A 20,656-nucleotide genomic window follows, 5' to 3' on the forward strand; every position below is an offset into this window, starting at 1 on the left:
TGGTCATCTCAAAAATAATGATGTCTTGAAACACAATTTATATCACCAATATCTTAAACTCGAGATGAGTAAGTGATCACTCTTCCACGAAAACTTTATGATGGCAATTGATAATCATCAGATAATTGATAATGCAGTTTGTTAAAGCAGATTTCCTACCCTGACTTGGAGTTTCACATCCTGCATCCGTCCTTTCCAAGTGGCAACAAATTTCAGGTTGTCTATTGAGCAACTCATAACTCTGCAATATAAATAAATAAATTAAATAAACTTAGAAGTCCATTACAATAAGGTCTCGCTTGTGGTTGTGTTCTTGAAAATTGCGACATTAAGCGAAACTACTTGAAGTGATTCAAAGGTTTCAATGCGAATCGATGTTAAAACTGGACTTAAGTTCCTTTAGACATTTCTTGCCCAGAAATGCAATGTAACGATTGAAATGATGTACTGCATGTGTACAGTGCTGCATATTCCTTGCTGAAATATCTTGTAAACCAAAACAAATCACCAAGTGTAAAAAAGACTCTGTTCAGTTTGCTACTTCAGCAACTTTCTCAGCAGAAAACTACTTTAAAAGATTGTTAACCCGAAATGGTGTACACTTCTAAATGGGAGAAAGTGAGGACTGTAGATGCTGGAGTACCAAAGTTGAAAAATGTGGTGCTGGAAAAACACAGCAGGCCAGGCAGCATCAGAGGAGCAGGAGAATCGATGTTTCGGGCATAAGCCCTTCTTCAGGAATTACACTTCTAAATGCCTACAATCAGTGAATAACTAAAAATACAACATAACAGTAAATACTGTAATTTGATGTTAAAATTATTTTCACGTGATGAAGTTTCAAACAGCCAGGCTCCAAATAATGGCAAAAATTGGGTAGTATCAGTTGCAACTGAAGTCCAGAATCTGCATTGAGCAATGTCTAGATGGAGTCTAGGACTTCAGTGCAAATTCAGGACAGGAGTTAAGAGAGGAGCAGCAAAAGTCAGCATAGTGATGCTCCAGATATCAAAGACTCCAAAAGGTAAGATCATAGAATGGAAATGGGAGTTGGGAACAGGAAGGTAGAAGAGGAAAAGAGGTCAAAGGAGGAAAGGGTGGAAGTCTATATGCATGAAGGGAACCATTGCCCAGAACGGAATGTATGGACACCTGAGACTTTGAAAGTCAGAATGGAGGATGGGAATTGGAAAGGGGGAATAAGGGGACTTTAGGACTGAGTGTAAGAACAGAAGCACAGGGGAAAAGAACTTGACAAAATGCAGGCCACAGAACTGGGAGCCTGTGGCAAGCAACATTAAAGTGAAGCTCATAGCATTAAATAGATATATTGGTCCTACTTTATTTATGGCATCAAAGTGGATCATATTAATTGAGTCAACTTGAAACAGTGCAAACTGGAGCTTTCTGACTCTGCGGAATCCCAGATGCAGTAGACTTGGTAGGATTTGCCAAGGAAATTGAAGGGTTCAAATGTGCCTTGAACCATCTGAATCAACTATTTAACATCCAAGAACTCAGATAGTTCCTCTTCCATCAAGTTCATACTTAACTAGGAAGAGTCAGGCAATTCGTAGAATCATAGAATCCCTACAGTGTGGCAAGAGGCCATTCGGCCCAGTAAGTCTGCACCAACCATCTAAAGACCAGCAACCCTCAGCCTATCCCATAATCCTGCATTTACCATGTCTAATTCACTTAGCCTGCATATCCCTAGACACTGTGGGATAATTTAGAGTGGCCAATCCATCTAACACCACATCCTTGATCTTCAGAATTCAGAACCTGTTCAAACTCCTGGGTAACTATTAAGCTGAACCCCAGCTTACTGCACACAATTCCAACTTAACCTTCGCTGATCCTTACATCTTCCAGCTTTCACATTTCTGAAGGAGCTAGGATCAGAATTCCCAACTAGAAGTATGGAGCTCAGCACTAATATAAAAAACACGCGCTGTTTGGAGGCCCATAGCCCTCCAAATCCCACCGTCTTTGCTGCTCCTCAGACTATCTGGGATGACAGTCTTAAAATTTTTGTTTTAGAAACCATCTTAGATTTTTGGAGTTCTTGAAACGATTTATAGATTGAGTTGTGGATAAAGTCGTGGATTTGTTCGCCGAGCTGGTGTGTTTTTCTGCAAATGTTTTTGTTACCTTGCTAGGTGATATCATCAGTGTTCCTTTACTACATAGGACAAACAGGAAGAAAACTGACCATACAAGTGCATGAACATCAGCCCGCCACTGCCAGACATGACCAGTAATTTCTCATTTCCAACCAAACAGACAACGAAGGACAGAAATTCAACTGGGATGATGTAACCATCCTAGCACAATTGAAGTAGAGATGCGTCACAGAATTCCTTGAAGCCTGGCTCTCCAACTGGAACTCAATCAATAGACACAGTGAACTGGACTCTGTGTACAAGCCATTCAGAACCGGAAGTACCAACAAACTTAGATATATGCCTCAGCACCAGGGACCTGGATTCGATTCCAACCCTGGGCAACTATCTGTGTGGAGTTTGCACATTCTCCCGTGTCTGCAAGGGTTTCCTCCAGGTGCTCCAGTTTCCTCCCACAGTCCAAAGATGGGCAGGTCAGGTGAATTGACCATGCTCAATTGCCCATGCTAAATTGCCCATAGTGTTAGGTGCATTAGTCAGTGGGAAATGGGTCTGAGTGCATTATGCTTCGGAGGATCGGTGTGGACTTGTTGGGCCAAAGGACCTGTTTCCACACCATAGGGAATCTAATCTATAAATACCAAGCAGGACAGAGCGCAAACACCTTATCAAAGTCGCACTGATGATGTCACCTAGCAAGGTAACAAAGCATTTGTCGAAAAACACACCAGTTCGGCAAAGGAATCCGCGACTTTACCCTCCTAGATTTTGCTGAGTTATGCGTGTCAACAACTAAATATCTTTGATCCTCCACAGTTCCTAGTTTATACAATGAAGAAAATAAACAACACTAGTATTTCAAGGCTTACCTTGCAGTTTCCTGACGCAAAGCATTAAGAAACGTATCAGGATGGAAGAGTTCCGATAAGTCAAGGGTATCTGAGAGAAGTGTCTGATTTGCAGCTTTTTCAACCCAGACCTGTAACAAGAAGCAAACAAGAAATGTAACAAGTGCTCATTTTGACTTTTCCATTCATTAGATTGGTGTGTTCAATGTTAGTTGAACTAATTGTGCTTCAAATTCTTTCAAAATTTAGTTTTATTCAAATATTATTCTTTAATATGCTTTGAATTGTAGTTACTTTAGATACAAAACATTTACGGATTTTTATGGAGGATACATGTGAATTCTGCTTTAAAAGTGAGATGAACTACAAACCACTTTATGAAAGAATGCAGTTAAACTGATCTGCAGCTTCCAATATGTTGCTCTGCATTGGTTTGTTCAAAGTAACAGCAAGCCTTCCTTATATTAATCAAAGTGAGTACCCCTCTCTAGAACCATGTCTTGGAAAACATGATTTCTTTTTCTGAAAAGCATTAATGCACATGGCAGAAAAAGTAATCAGTGAAATGTAGACATGCTAAGAAAGTGGAAGAGATTTAAAAGTTAAGAAATATCTTATTTTACAAATGATTAAAATGGTGAGTATTGTTTAGTCTATTTTAGCAAATGTTTACATGTCACATATACACTGCAGTAAAAATGCTCTGGTTAATTGCACCAGAACATATGTGGGTAGCATTCAGGAGGTGTCACTGTGACAAAATGTTTATTCTATCGAAAGCCTGACTATGACTTCCAAACCAGAGGCTTTTATGAGTGTCTGCAAGAGCTTCAGAAACACATGTGCAAATACTAAATCCAATTAAATAAGACAAATCTTGTCTAATGCTGAGATTTTCATTTAATCAAGCTTTCCTAAACATTGTGTTATAATTTATTTGGGTCTTAGATAAAAAGATCTCAAAATTTTGAATGTAAGATGGCATTGGTGCTGTGCAAGCACACCACTGGTCCCATTTATAGAAGAGTGGATATAGAAAGCAAGCACTGGAAATATGCAAAATAGAGAAGTTATGATATCGATCAGCCAGTCAGCAATACTGATTTGGCGATAGCAGTGCCGTTTTCAATCCCACCTTCATTTAATGTCATAAAGCTGTCATTCAGCAATAGGAAAAATCCACATCATGTTCTCCAGAGAGGTCATCAACTTCCCTACAATCTGTTACTAAATTAAAAGAAGTGCTTCATAGTTTGTATTGTCATCTAAATTTGGAAAAATCTGGTGAAGTGCATGTGGCGAAGGTGTTGATTTCCACTTCATGGATTCGACTTGGATTACTTAGTCCCAATCAAGAGTGCAGTAATTTCCTATTTCCTTGGCCAACAACATTAAAGGGAGAATAAGCACAAGTGATACATGAGTTATTATTATGCCCAATCAGAAAGAAGGAGAAAGGGGAGAAATGTTCTCAGCAGGAGGTAGTTTTCCAACTAATGGCTTCAAGAAACTTCAGCAAGGAACAGTGTATGCAACATTTCTATTTGACAATGTTATCTACTGCAGGCAACCGCACAACATCAGATTTGGATGAGGATGATGCTGTCACTGGCTAGAAAGGTAACCATGGCCATGAATATCTTTGCACAGGTACTTTACAGGCTGAAGTAGGCTGCCACTGTTACAACACAGAAGTGACTGACACATTGTATGCCAGAAGAGAATACTGTGCGTTCCTTCACCACAGAGAGAAATAGGTAGAGCAATGTACATTGCTTCATCAGAATTGGCTCTCTCTCTGTGGTGCAAGGTCTACTGACCAGAAACATGGTGCTTTGTGGATGTTGCATAAAATGCAGAAATACATAGCAACTGAAAAGAGTCCCAGTCACTGAATGCAGAGTTATTGTGACAGAATGTTGAAAATACTATCCAGGTGAAGACCTGATACCCTGATAGCAATCACAGTGCTATTAAGCCTGCATCAGTCTGCTGTTCAGACACCACATCAAACTGGAGGGGGATTCCTGTGCAGAAAAGGCTATCTGCCTAGAGTTTGCCTCAAGAATCCATTGTGCAACCTGTCCATGTGTATGGAACATGCATGTAACAATCACCATTCCTATATTGGCAACATAGAACAAGCAGATCAGTAGAGTGCTAAATAAATTACTTCACTCCATGAGCTGCTTTGAGGGTGACCTGCAGTATTCCCAATTCCTCTGCCTCTGCCATATCTGCTCCCAGGAGGACCAGTTCCACCACCTCACCCATCCAACCGCAACAAGGACAGAACACCCCCCTCTGGTCCTCACCTTCCACCCCACCAACCTCCGCATAAACCGTATCATCCTCTGACATTTCCACCTTCCGGATAGACCGTTCCCTCCATGACTGCTTGGTCAGTTCCACGCTTCCCTTCCCCTACAACCCACCCTCCCCTCCAGGCACCTTTCCCTGCCACCACAGGAATTGCAAAACCTGTGCCCAAACCTTCCCCCTCACCTCCATCCAAGGCTCCATCAAAGGAGCCTTCCACATCCATCAGAGTTTCACCTGCACATCCACCAATGTCATTTATTGTATCCGTTACTCGCGATGCAGTCTCCTTTACATCGGAGAGACTGGACGCCTTCTCGCAGAGTGCTTTAGGGAACATCTCCGGGACACCCGCACCAACCAACACCAACACTCCATGGCCGAACATTTCAACTCCCCCTCCCACTCTGCTAAGGACATGCAGTTCCTGGGCCTCCTCCACTGCCACTCCCTCACCACCCGATGCCTGGAGGAACAACGCCTTATCTTCCGCCTCGGAACACTTCAACCCCAGGGCATCAATGTGGACTTCACCAGTTTCCTCCTTTTCCCACCCCACCACCTTACCACAATTCCAACCTGCCAGCTCAGCACTATCCTCATGACCTTTTGGGCGGCACGGTGGCACAGTGGTTAGCACTGCTGCCTCACAGCGCCTGAGACCCGGGTTCAATTCCCGCCTCAGGCGACTGACTGTGTGGAGTTTGCACGTTCTCCCCGTGTCTGCGTGGGTTTCCTCCGGGTGCTCCGGTTTCCTCCCACAGTCCAAAGATGTGCAGGTCAGGTGAATTGGCCATGCTAAATTGCCCGTAGTGTTAGGTAAGGGGTAGATATAGGGGTATGGGTGGGTTGCGCTTCGGCGGGGCGGTGTGGACTTGTTGGGCCGAAGGGCCTGTTTCCACACTGTAAGTAATCTAATCTAATCTAATCTTCACCTGTCCTATCTGCTAATCGTCCTTACCACCTATCCACTCCACCCTCCTCTCTGACCTATCACCTTCATCCCCACCCCCATTCACCTACTATATTCTTGGCTACCCTCTCCACAGTCCCACCCCCATTTATCTCTCCACACCACAGGCTCCCTGCCTCATTCCCGATGAAAGGCTTTTGCCTGAAACGTCGATTTTCCTGCTCCTCGGATGCTGCCTGACCTGCTGTGCTTTTCCAGCACCACTCTAATCTAGATTCTGATCTCCAGTATTTGCAGTCCTCACTTTCGTCTTGTATTCACCAGACTGAGTTTCATGATTCAATGTGGTCTGTTGCATCTCATAAATTTCACCATAAGAAAGCATAGCCATTGTTAACATGCTTACGACAAACAATTCAGAAGGAAGAACAGGAACTAATGGAAGCAGAAAGAAAGTATGAGAGGCCTATCTAACTGTGGTACTAATGAGCAGAATGTAACCAAACCAGCCAAGTTTGATGTCAGGCAGAGTTCAGAGCAGATCACATGACCCTTTTTTCCTTCATTTTATTTTGAATTAAAGAGTCAATGCAAAACATAATCATCTTAAAACTTCATAGTCATAACAACATCTGGTAGCCTCTCTCATACACCCCATTGCAATCCTAACACAAATCAACTGTCCAAGAATGTAGGTACGACCTTGCCCTCTGTTAAGTTGGCCTTCATGTTGTGCTATTCCCTTCCCTTCACTGTAACCTATTGCATGTGGATCCTATTTCTATGCTTCTGAAGTACAAGCAATGCCAGTATCTAAGCTGGTGACTGCAAATGTGAGATACAGTGAGGATATTTCATCATTATTTGTCTCTTCTTGCTTTTTAATTTAGTATACTAGCACCACTCCCTGGTCAGGTGTATTTCTGGAGTATCTGAAAGGAAAAAGGCACGGGAGTAGTTTTGTGGTTAAGGAGGTGGGGAAGATAAATGGTGTCTGGTTACATGTGTAGCTTAATAGTCAGAAGAGATTGTGTAATGATGAGGAAGTGGATCAGAGGAGGAGACCTAGGTTTGGCCACAGTACCTTAATTCATCTTTTCAGCTTTGCCACTGGCCATGTTTTAAATGATTGTTGTTGCAAATATGGCAAATACTCTCCCCTCTATCAGGTTGAAGACACGCACCAATGCCTGTTAGTTAGCTGCTGCAGTCTTGGTTTGTGTGCCATCTTGTCTTGCAAGATGGAGAGGTACCAATGGGTGTGGTGCAATCTGTATGGGTGATGTGGTTGCCTTGGTTGAATAGTTGATAGCATTCAGGAGTTTGAAATAGATGTGAGACTTGCATCAGCGCTGTTAGAGGAGGAGGTGCAACTGCGAATGTTAGGTATGTGTAATGATTGACAGAGATTGCTTGTAAAAGAGAAATGGAGCTGTGGGGTATTGAACAGCATGTGAGGTTAGTGATGCCTTTTTAAATTGGTTTTCTTAGTTGGAGGTGCCGTTAGAAGCTGAATTCAGTAATCTTTATCTCTTGGGTGAGGTTATTGAAGAGTACGACATGGCAGTCAGGTTTACAGAGTTGTACTCTTTGCTTTGATCTGCACCTAGGATATTCTCAGTGTCAGTCTGGAGGGTCTCCTGGTTTCACATGACGAAAGGACATCTCTCTTCCTGTACCAAGGATGTCATTGTACAATCAATTTCTGATGAAGGACATTTGCCCGAAACATTGATTTCCCTGCTCCTCGGATGCTGCCTGAACTGCTGTGCTTTTCCAGCACCACTCTAATCTAGAATCTGGTTTCCAGCATCTGCAGTCGTTGTTTTTATCTACAATCAATTTCAGCACTTTCTCCAATTAAAATTCATCTCCCTTTAAGAAATGGAGGATTGTTTTAAGCAGCACAAGCTGAAGTCAGAACAAGTGTGAACTTGTCCCTCACAATTTTGCACCTCCTGCCAGACATGCAGCTACCTAACCCTCACCACTGGCTCCATACTGCACCCTGCGGGTGTCGGCATGGTTTAATGACAAATAATGATCTCTGCACTCTTTTACAGACCTTATCCAATTTTCTAACCAAGAATTTTACAAATCTGTCAGTGTAATATTTCTGAAGATTTAAACAACATAGCTCATATATAAAATGTTTTATTTTTGCATGAACAATGCTTTTTGCTTAATTTATAAAGTTAAAAAAGGAACAACGTTGAAATATTTAAGGTAATAATCATAATCTTTGTGAGGTCAGCATTTTTCAAATGAAATGATTCTGCCTCAATGTATCTTATTTAAATATTGTCATACATTGGTTCAGTTTTGAAGATTAAGTGAACATTCAAAAAATCATACCACCCCAGTCCAACACTGGCACCTCCGAATCATGACTACCAAATAAACCGGTTTGTGTGATTTTTAACGCAGTTCTACATGGCATTGCTGAGACCACATCTTAAATACAGTGTGCTCTTTGGTCTCCTAATTTAAAGATGTAAATATATTGAAGACGGTTCAGTGCTGGTTTACTGGAATGATTAGGATGTTTTATTAGGATAGGTTGTACAGGCTGGACTGGTTTCCACTGAAGTTTAGAAGAGTGATGAAAGATATGACTGAAATGTATAAGGTCCTGAACAGTATTGATGAGGAGGACTTGGAAAAATGTTGTCTGTTGTGGGTCAATCCTTAATGAGGAGACAGTATTTTAAACTGAATGGTCCCCCTTTAGGACAGAGATAAGGAGAAATCTTTCTTTTGAAGACTTTGATTTTCTCTGCCTCTGAAGCCAATTAGAGGTGGAGTTATTATTTTTTTAAAGCAGAGGTAGATAGATTTCATCTGAAGAGGGGTAATTGGTCCTTAACTCTGCCTTCTCTCCACAGATACTGCCAGACCTGCTGAAATTTTCCAGAAATTTTTGATTCCCTGCATCCGTAGTTCTTTGGATTCTTTGTTTCGATAGATTCTTGTTAGGCAGGGCAATCAACAGTTATTGGGATAGATGGAGATGTAGAATTTGAAACACAAACAAATCAGCCATGATCTTATTGATTAGCAGAGCAGGCTTAAGGGCTGAATGGTCTACTTTTGTTTCTATTTCATATGTTTGTATGAGGCTCTTGTCGTTCACAAAAAGTTGTCACTTATTTCATCTCAGTAACCACAAATAGATTTAATTAACTCTTTGGCATATCAACTACTAATAACAAGAGGTAGAGAAGATACCTGTGACTCCATCAGGAAACCTTGCCTTGACACCAAATTATTCTCCACCGAGAGGTTGTATGACCTCATCTCACCAGTACCATTACCATACATCACACCTTTGGCAATCTCCTTCAAACTTCTGGGTACATAACATCTGGGTTGATAACCTTCATTTTCAATTTAGCAACATTTTGTCATGTTCTTCCTTGTTATCTCCAGGTGGGTTTACCTACATTTATCTCAGATACTTCTGGCGTCCCACTTTAACCTTCCTGAGTTGAAGTACTTAATAAGTATCCCTGGCATTCCTTCATGCTCAAGAAAAAAATGGCTCTTTCCTTTTTAAGTAGTCAGTGGTTCATATCTTCTTTATCTATCATTTTATTTTTTACCTGCCTATAAACCCAATTTTATTTATTTTTCATATTTCTATGTATTCACAATCTCCCTGTCTGATTCCTTCAATATCTTTTATATCTGTCATAATTTCCTTCTATTCTATTCAATTCATATTTTCTATGTTCGTTTAAACAATTTTTGGAATTAATTTTACCATAAAGAGCTTTTAAAGAGCAACAGAGGATTACTAAGAAGGAAATACGCAGAGGAAAAATGAGGTACGAAGGTAAACTATCCAATAATATAAAGGAGGATAGTAAAAGCTTTTTTAGGTATGTGCAAGGCAAAAAAATGGTTAGGACTAAAATTGGGCCCTTGAAGACAGAAACAGGGGAATATATTACGGGGAACAAAGAAATGGCAGAAGAATTAAATGGGTACTTCAGATCTGTGTTCACTGGGGAAGACACAAGCACTCTCCCTGAGGTAACAGTGGCTAAAGGACCTGAACTTAAGGGAATTTATATTTGCCAGGATTTGGTGTTGGAGAGACTGTTAGGTCTGAAGGTTGATAAGTCTCCGGGGCCCGATGGTCTACATCCCAGGGTACTGAAGGAGGTGGCTCGGGAAATCGTGGATGCGTTGGTGATTATTTTCGAGAGTTCGATAGATTCGGGGTCGGTTCCTGAGGATTGGAGGGTGGCTAATGTTATACCATTTTTTAAGAAAGGTGGGAGAGAGAAAGCAGGAAATTATAGACCAGTTAGTCTGACCTCAGTGGTGGGAAAGATGCTGGAGTCTATTATAAAGGATGAAATTACGGCACATCTGGATAGTAGTAACAGGATAGGTCAGAGTCAGCATGAAGGGGAAATCATGCTTGACTAATCTTCTTGAATTTTTTGAGGATGTAACTCTGAAGATGGACAAGGGAGATCCAATAGATGTAGTGTACCTGGACTTTCAGAAAGCTTTTGACAAAGTCCCACACAGGAGGTTAGTGAGTAAAATTAGGGCGCATGGTATTGGGGCAAAGTACTATATTGGATTGAAAATTGGTTGGCTGATAGGAAACAAAGGGTAGTGATAAACGGCTCCATTTTGGAATGGCAGGCAGTGGCCAGTGGGGTACTGCAGGGATCCGTGCTGGGACCGCAGCTTTTTACAATATATGTTAATGAAATAGAAGATGGTATCAGTAATAACATTAGCAAATTTGCTGATGATACAAAGCTGGGTGGCAGGGCGAAATGTGATGAGGATGTTAGGAGATTACAGGGTGACCTGGACAAGTTAGGTGAGTGGGCAGATGCATGGCAGATGCAGTTTAATGTGGATAAATGTATGGTTATCCACTTTGGTGGCAAGAACAGGAAGGCAGATTACTACCTCAATGGAATCAATTTAGGTAAAGGAGCAGTACAGAGACATCTGGGTGTTCTTGTACACCAGTCAATGAAGGTAAGCATGCAGGTACAGCAGGTAGTGAAGAAAGCTAATAGCATGCTGGCCTTCATAACAAGAGGAATTGAGTATAGAAGCAAAGAGATGCTTCTGCAGCTGTACAGGGCCCTGGTGAGACCACACCTGGAGTAATGTGTGCAGTTCTGGTCTCCAAATTTGAGGAAAGACATTCTGGCTATTGAGGGAGTGCAGCGTAGGTTCACGAGGTCAATTCCTGGAATGGCGGGATTACCTTACACTGAAAGACTGAAGCGACTGGGCTTGTATACCCTTGAGTTTAGAAGACTGAGAGGGGATCTGATTGAGACATATAAGATTATGAAAGGATTGGACACTCTGGCAGCAGGAAACATGTTTCTGCTGATTGGTGTGTGCCGAACCAGAGGACACAGCGTAAAGATACGGGGTAGACCATTTAGGACAGAGATGAGGAGAAACTTCTTCACCCAGAGAGTGGTGGCTGTGTGGAATGCTCTGCCCCAGAGGGCAGTGGAGGCCCAGTCTCCGGATTCATTTAAGAAAGAGTTGGATAGAGCTCTCAAATGTAGTGGAATCAAGGGTTATGGAGATAGGCAGGAAGAGGATACTGATTAAGGATGATCAGCCATGATCATATTGAATGGCGGTGCAGGCTCGAAGGGCTGAATAGTCTACTCCTGCACCTATTGTCTATTGAAATCTGCCCATGATATAGCCCACTTACTTCTACACAAATCATATTTATCCTATAACTGATCCATCGTACAAATGAAATATTTCTCAAAACAAGTCTATTCTTTGATCTGGGAGGAGAAAGTGAGGACTGCAGATGCTGGAGACCAGAGCTGAAAATGTGTTGCTGGAAAAGCGCAGCAGGTCAGGCAGCATCCAAGGAACAGGAGAGTCGACGTTTCGGGCATAAGCCCTTCTTCAGGAATGAGGAAAGTGTGTCCAGCAGGCTAAGATAAAAGGTAGGGAGGAGGGTTGGGAATGCGATAGGTGGAGGGAGGTCAAGGTGAGGGTGATAGACTGGAGTGGGGTGGGGGCGGTGAGGTCAGGGAGAAGATTGCAGGTTAGGAAGGCGGTGCTGAGTTTGAGGGATTTGACTGAGACAAGGTGGAGGGAGGGGAAATGAGGAATCTGGAGAAATCTGAGTTCATCCCTTGTGGTTGGAGGGTTCGCAGGCGGAAGATGAGGCTCTCTTCCTCCAACCACCGTGTTGCCATGGTCTGGCGATGGAGGAGGCCAAGGACCTGCATGTCCTTGGTGGAGTGGGAGGGGGAGTTGAAGTGTTGGGCTACGGAGTGGTTGGGTTGGTTGGTCCGGGTGTCCCAGAAGTGTTCTCTGAAACGTTCCGCAAGTAGGCGGCCTGTCTCCCCAATATAGAGGAGGCCACATCGGGTGCAGCGGATGCAATAGATGATGTGTGTGGAGGTGCAGGTGAATTTGTGGCGGATATGGAAGTGTCCCTTGGGGCCTTGGAGGGAAGTAAGGGGGGAGGTGTGGGTGCAAGCTTTGTATTTCTTGTGGTTGCAGGGGAAGGTGCCGGGAGTGGAGGTTGGGTTGGTGGGGGGTGTGGACCTGACGAGGGAGTCACGGAGGGAGTGGTCTTTTCGGAACGCTGATAGGGGAGGGGAGGGAAATATGTCCCTGGTGGTGGGGTCCATTTGGAGGTGGCGGAAATGACGGCAGATGATACGCTGGACATGGAGGTTGGTGGGGTGGTAGGTGAGGACCAGTGGGGTTCTGTCCTGGTGGCGGTTGGAGGGGTGGGGCTCAAGGGCGGAGGAGCGGGAAGTGGAAGACATGCGGTGGAGGGCATCGTCGACTACGTCTGGGGGGAAATTGCGGTCCTTGAAGAAGGAGGCCATCTGGGTGGTACGGTTTTGGAACTGGTCCTCCTATTCTTTGATCTGCCATTTTGCTAAAACAATTATTCATTTGTAGGATGTGGGCGTCACTGTCTAGTCGGCCAGATTTTATTGCCAATTTCCACCTGACCTTGAGAAGGTGATGATGGGCTACCTTTTTGAACTGCTGCAGTCTACCTGCTGTGGGTTGGCCCACAATGCCATAAGGGAGGGAATTCCGCAATTTTGACCCAATGACAGTGAAGGAATTGTGACATATTTCCAAGTCAGGATGGTGAGTGGTTCAGAAGGGAACTTGAAGGCGGTGATGTTCCCATACATCTGCTGCCCTTGTCCTTCTAGATGGAAGTAATCGTGGGTTGGAAGGTGCTGACTGAGGATCTTTGATGAATTTCTGCAGTGGAACCTGTAGATAGTACACACTGCTGTTACTGAGCATCGGTGGTGGAGGGAGAGGATGCTTGTGGGCAGCTTTGTCCTCGCTGGTGCCAAGCTTCTTGAGTGTTGTTGGGACTGCAGCCATCCAGGCAAGTGAGGAGTATTCCATCACACTCCTGACTTGTGCCTTGTAGATGGTGGACAGGGTTTGGGGAGTCAGGAGGTGAATTACTTGCTGCAGTATTCCTAGTCTCTGGCTTGCTAAAATTAATCTGGAATTGTTTTGCTTTCATTTTACTGAAAGTGGCAACATTTTATACTTTTATTTTGTTAGTTTGTAACTTGGCAACAATTACAGAGAAACAGAAATTTAGTGATCTTGGGTGTTTTCTAATCTGTTCATATACTCACAGGATCAAGGTGGAAGATCAGGGTTTAGACTGACAAAGGCATGAGAACTTCTCAGTCCGGATATTATATCCATTTGCACAAATAGAAACATCTGTTTGGTTTTCCTTCCTCTGCATACCTCAGTTTTCATTTACATTATAAATCACACTGTTATGTTTTACAAACTCTGGAAACTACAGGTGAGACAACACTAACCAGTATCCAAAAGTAACTTCACACATACGTCAGTTGATGGAACCGTCAATAGTGTTCTCAGCAGTTGAGTGATGCCAACAGCAAACACTCTCCTTAAAAGTAAATTGTCAATTAAAGGCTTGAGAACTCCTGTACTAACTTTTGACGATGTATCACAATTGTAATGAAGATGGGGAGAGGTTGAACAGTGGTAAAAATAAAGACTGTTTATAGTTAATGGAATCGCACAAATTAAATGGTAAATTTTGATAAATTAATTCACAGGGTGTGGCTGCACAGTCTAAGCCAGAACAGTATTTATTTCCCATCTCGAAAGAATATTAATGAACCAGATGACTTTCATAACAATCCAGATGTTTCACGGTCATGGTACAAGGTTTTCAGTCCTGATTCATTTACTTTCTTGAATTTAATAAGATAGACACAAAAAGTAGTGGAGATATACAACCTCCATGATTAACAATGAAGTTCTACAATACTACAGAAGCAGCATTGTTAGCTGACAATAAGTAAGATGCTCTCCCATTGCTAAATCAGATCTGTTTGCACAACATATGGCTAGCACTTAGAGTTTTACTGAAGACCTTATAAGAAAAGGCAAGAAGAAAGAAATTTAAAGTGGCACTCAGTTCTTGTCATGATATCAGGAATGAAATGCTGTTGGAAAAGTTATGGGTAACATTTCAGGTCTGTGACCTTTTCACTAAAACTGGGAAAAGTTAGCAATGTAATAGGTTTTGACATGCGAATGGAGACAGTGAGAAAAGCCTCAAAATTGATTACATTTGTGACTTTGCTCATTTCTGATGAAAGGTCACAGGCATTAAATATTAGCTCTGTTTTACTTTCTATAGACGTTGCCAGAGGTGTTGAGTATTTGTAGAATTTTCAATTTTAATGGCATCCACAGTATTTTACTTTTGTCTTTCACAGAATTATTAGCTTCTGAAATTAGTTTCCAGCTTAAACTGATTAATGCAACTAATGGGAAAAGTCTGGTTTAAAGAGAACATTTGTTTTTAAAACCAACTGAAGTTAAATTACAACTTATTTTAAAAATTACAACCATACTGTCACCGACACCCTTTCCCCTATCCTTCTGACAATCTTACTTTGTGGAGTGTTAAGTTGTTTTTTAAACTTCAGGTATTTGTTAGGTGTCCACAAATCTTTTACTAATTATCCACTATAAGTGCCAGATGAATAAATATGTGACTTCTGTTCTTGTATAATCATTGTTACCTATTTTCTGATTCCCTTAGAAAACAAGATGAACATCTTTCTATAAATGTGACTTTTAATTAAATATATTTTGTCATCTGAATTACTATAGAGTATTACTGTAATAATAACTGTTTATGACTAGCCTTGTAGTAAGATCTCCCCCTGATGGTTTAATATTTAAGTACTCTAGACAGTGCAGTGCCATGCAGCATAGACTAAGATGATGTAGGTTTGACCTTTTCTTTGTATTTACAAATCTGACCCAAACAGAAGGCCGAACTAAATATTTGCAATTAGATTTAGTATTCATGAGTTAGGAAGTGAAAAAGACAATCAAGCTTCTAATTCTGATGTTAACTAACAATACTGAACATGAACCACTGAGCACGGGTTCTATTTCTGACATTACTTTGCGTGGTTAAGGAGATTACCAACATTCGCTGTCTAAACTGATGTTCTTGCACATTGTCCTCAAGAGTGCATGATAAAAAACTTTGACAAAATGTACCTCTTTTGCAGTAATGCTCAAGCAACTAATAAATATATGTACAAAGCTAGATAAACATACAAAGGAGAAAGGACTGGACAGAAATGGTGATAGGGTCAATGAAGTAGCGTGGGAAAAGGAACATAACATTTGAGCAGGCAAAATACACATCACTGATGGTCTCTAAAAGGTTATCCAAGTAGTCACTCATCACATACAAGTCCACAAGGTGAATGTTGGTAATCTCCTTAAATTTAAAATCAGACAAGTTGACTCTGAAAGGCATTGCCCTGAGAAATGAACTAGCAAAATGCCATCACCCTATTTTGTTAAGCTGAAACTAGCAAAGTCAATGTGCACACCGTGTCTGTCTATATTTGCCAAATATGTCTGAGTGCGTGAAGAATTACACTGATTAACCAACACTCAGGCTCACATTGCGGTACATTTACATGTACTGAAATCTATATATTATTCTTTCCTGATAAGTGAAACATGGAAAGCTTCAACAAATTACGTCTTTTTCAGCAACATTACATTCTATATTACCAAATAACTATTTACATAAACTGCATTTGTTGACATCAGTGCATGCATCCTTTAAGTTCTGGCATCTTTGTGAATCATTTATGCAGTTTTTCCAGTGCTTCTATATCCTTTTTATAATGTGATGGAATACATTCCTGGCCAAGTATGGTCTAACTAAACTCTCTGCATGCCTAACAAAACACTGTTTTCAAGAAAATCTGGGAAAGAAAGCTAGGTAATAAATAAAAGTACTCTTATAGTGATACCTAATCTATCAAATAATCCATCACTAATTCATACAGCCGTTAAAAGATTGTAGCTTCCAGTCATACAAACATCATAATTTAAAGTAATATTTGATTGACACAGAAGTCATGTTTCAAATTCCCCTCAGTGCAATGGTTAATTTAAAAAGAACTACTATTTATATTAAAACTGCAAGCTCAAACCCCATTGTACCTTATTTGACTCACTGCTTTCTATAATGATTTAACATAACTCAATTGAATCCGACTGCTCAAGGAATTGTTAAAACGTTCAGCATTTACTATTGCAGAGAGAGCTAGTAAGTGCCCTTCAAAATCCATTGAGAAACAATAACACCATCTGAACTGTACATAGTTCAAATAAATTTTTTAAAAATGTTGCACAAGCAATCAATTGCAGTTTTTTTTAAACCTTCATCACAAGTGAAATAAAGTCTGAAATATATAATTCTCCATTGAAAGAGCTCTGCTTTAATTCATGAATCAAGTTACTCTTTCATAGTTTGCATGATTCCCAGTTAACAGTATTGCAAGGTTTCGGCCACTGACACTTTACAACTCAGAGCTGCATATATGGTGTTAATTTCTCTTTTCTGTCTATCTGAAACACAATTGCCTTCTACTTACCATGTTGTTATGAGAACATTGTGGGAATCTATCTTAATCCTCTAGAATAAAGTGCTCCAATAGTATAAACCACTCAACTAGTAACTTTTTATTTATATGCTGTGGTAATCTATAATATTCCTATGAACATTTTAAGACACTCTCTTGAGATTCAAAACTGCAACCTCAGAATGGAGCTTGAAACTCTGCTGCATTAAACTATAGGTTAGATTATAATGGATAGAATATGTCATTAAGTACGAGGAATAGACAGCAATGCTTATCATCTTGAACATGATCATCTTCTAAAAATATTGGATGAAATCTTATGCAGGCCTGAATGACATGAGCTATGGAGGGAAATGTGACAGAATCACACCAGGCAGCTTGCTACAGCACACGTAGACATCACTCTAACACCTACAGCATTTGTGCCTGTGCAGCAAACACCCTGCACGATCATTCAACCATGCTTGAGCCACTAACAGGCAAGAGATTACAGTCCAAGTAGTGAGTAATGGCCAGTCCTGTTGGGGCATCATAAGCAATGAGGAGGCACATGAGGGGAGGGTTACCTTGGGACCAAGTTGAGCCCAATAGTTACAGTGTCCACCATGAATTATGTTCTCTGCCATAATTTGCCATTCACCTGGTGTGAAATGCAACTGGAAAATGGCTGGAACACTGCCCAGTGTCAATTTGATGAGCAAAAGTGCAAAATTCATGCCTGCTTGATGCTGAAGGAGCAGATACATAAAACATATATTAAAAAATCCAGCTACATTTAATTTCCTATCATTTCTTTGCCCATTTGCAATGCATGTGGCTTGAATGTGTTTATGGTTCAAGTGCTGGTCAAAGGCAATTAAAAGAGATGAACTCTGTCCAAAAGCATCCCACCAGTTGTGGAACTTCTAAGGATACTGTGGGAGGAAAGAGACATTGCTGTATCATGTCGTGTTCAAAGGTCACACTGCCCCATTGTCATGTCATGTATGCATGACAATTGACTACTCAGTTCAATAATAATGAATGTTTGATGTGAGTTTGGACAGAAAGGAGGTTGGAGTGAAGCAGACACTCCCTTTTTGATATGATGTTTTGGTCATTCTGCTGATGTAGCACCATCACCATTAGGGCTGCTGAAGATGTGATTCCACAGCTGGGGGCATGGGGCCTTTAACATAGAGACCGGGTGTGTCACATCATCCTGGTGAGGTGTATTCTGTACAAGGGCGGCAGGTAACAAGACAAAATGATTGATGCTGTGGAATGGGGAGAATGGGAGCAATCTTCCAAGGAGGAGGATGTGCACAGAATTGCACACTGTATTCCAATTAATGGCCGAACCAATGTTTCATGAAGTTGTAACATGACTTCCTTGCTCCTATTTTCTTTGCCCTAGCATGCCATGTATCTTCCTCATCACCCTGTCTAGCTGTACTGACACCTTCAGGACACCAAGGTTACTCAAAACTCCCTAGGGACCCACCATTCATTGTGTATATCCTTTCACCATTAGATCTCCCAAAATGCATCACCTTGCACTGACTGGAATTAAATTCCATCTGCCTTTGCTCTGCCCAATTTAGCAGCAGATCAGTCCAACACTATACCCTTACACTATGTTTTTCACTATCAACAACAGCATTAATTTTCCTGTCATATTCCTTCTACATTCACATCTAAGTCATTAGCGTAACAAACTGCAAGGGTCTTAGCACCAAAAGGTGTGACATACTGCTGGTCACATGCTTCAAATTACAAAAACAGCCTTTCACTATTGTACCTAGCCTCCTATTTGTAAACTAATTTTGGATCCAGTTTGCTAATTTGCCTTGAATCCCATCGGTTCTTACCTTTTGGGCCAGACTTTCATGTGTGACATTGTCAAAGACCTTACTAAAGTCCATGTAAACCACATCAACTGCACTACTCTCAATAATGTATTTAGTCACCTTTTCAAAAAACTCAATTAAATTAGACAGACAAGATTTCCCTCCAACAAACCCCTGATGACTATCCCCGATCAATCCCTTCCTTTCCCAGTGTTGATTAATCTTGTCCGTTAGAACTTTTACCAAATAATATCCTGACTACTGACACCAGACTAACTGGTCTGTAAATCCTTGCCTATCCCTGCTGTGCTTTATAAACAAAGGAACCAAATTAGCTATCCACCAGTCATCCGGCACTTCACCTGTGGCCAGCAAAGTATTAAATATCTCCGGCTGGGCCCCAGCAATCTCCTCCCTTGCCTCCCATAACAGCCTGAGATACAGCGCATCAGGGACTGGGAATTTATGTGCCTATATGCCCATTAAAACATCTAATACCTCCTCTATATTAATCTTATCATCTTGAACCTCACCATCCCAACTGAAATCCTCAGCTCCAATGTCTTTCTCCTCTGTATATACAGTTCAGATGTATTAAGACCACCCATGTCCAATGGCTCCAAACCTGCAACCCTTTCTAAATGATGAAAGACTTAACAGCAATCTAGGTTTGTTCACCATATTGTACCGGTTGTATGACACTATGATCATTTGCTATAAATTCTGTGTCCTATGCTCCTGCTCCACTAGCTATCTGATGAAGGAGTGGCGCTCCGAAAGCTTGTACTTCCAAATAAACCTGTTGGAGCATAAACGGGTGGTGTGTGATTATTAACTTAGAGCAAAGGACTCTGGGGGGAAAAAAACGATGCGTTCCCCTGAGGTAATTCTAGAGGCAGGGGCATTGATTGGGCAGCTAGGGAACTAGCATCATGAAAGGAAACCCCCACTGATAGCCATCCCCATGTTCATGCTGCCAACGTCTCCTAGCCCCCAACCCCCTCTCTCCCACCCCCCACCCCCATCCCCCACCCCCATCCTCATTACTCACATGTGGCCTTGGATGGCTGCCACTGCTCCCATGGTGGCATTGCCTGGCAATGGGCAACTGTTGGCCTCTGATTCATCACTGTTGAAGTGCGAGACGTCTGGGTCCTTAATTCTCAGAAAAGGCCCACTGTTCTCTAGTGAATTGCTTGAGAGGCACTTAATTTAGCAGGCCTTCCTAAGTGCACAAGAGATCTTTTGCCTCTATTAAATGCCACTCACAGCTCTGTGGTCCAGCTTCAGACCTATGCTGCCTGCCAGTTTATTATTCCCTGAACAATCTCTTTTATTTTTATTCATTCATCTACTTTTGAAAGAAGAAAGCAGACCCTGCCTCAAGGGTCATTTCCGTAAATCACTTGGTGTAGGCTGGCAGCCTAACCTTTAAGGATTTAAATATGAACAGTGATACAAGAGTGGGAAAAAGCATTAATAGCACTTGCTTGAGCTTAGCAATGATGCAAAAATTATCTTATTAAAATAGTTTCTGGGACAGGATTGAAAAAATAGCTTTATACTTGTTAATAGTTCCAATAAAGTACAACCAGGTAAAAGCGTCTCAGAATCATTTAGAGATAGAGCACACACATAATGTGCAGCTGCTGAA

General features: G+C 41.6%; 1 protein-coding gene across 2 annotated transcripts in view; it reads right to left on the bottom strand.

The window, feature by feature from the left end:
- dync2h1 (dynein cytoplasmic 2 heavy chain 1) overlaps positions 1-20,656 on the bottom strand; it is a 571,463-nt gene that overhangs the window by 12,920 nt on the left and 537,887 nt on the right. For both annotated transcript variants that reach the window (XM_072577509.1, XM_072577508.1), the window contains 2 exons: positions 2,996-3,105; positions 160-241 (listed from right to left, as the gene is read on the bottom strand). In XM_072577509.1, coding sequence (XP_072433610.1) covers positions 160-241; positions 2,996-3,105 — 192 coding nt within the window. The remainder of the gene's footprint in view (positions 1-159; positions 242-2,995; positions 3,106-20,656) is intronic.

This window comes from Chiloscyllium punctatum, chromosome 9 (assembly GCF_047496795.1).
Source record: "Chiloscyllium punctatum isolate Juve2018m chromosome 9, sChiPun1.3, whole genome shotgun sequence".
In the NCBI taxonomy this organism is placed as follows: domain Eukaryota; kingdom Metazoa; phylum Chordata; class Chondrichthyes; order Orectolobiformes; family Hemiscylliidae; genus Chiloscyllium; species Chiloscyllium punctatum.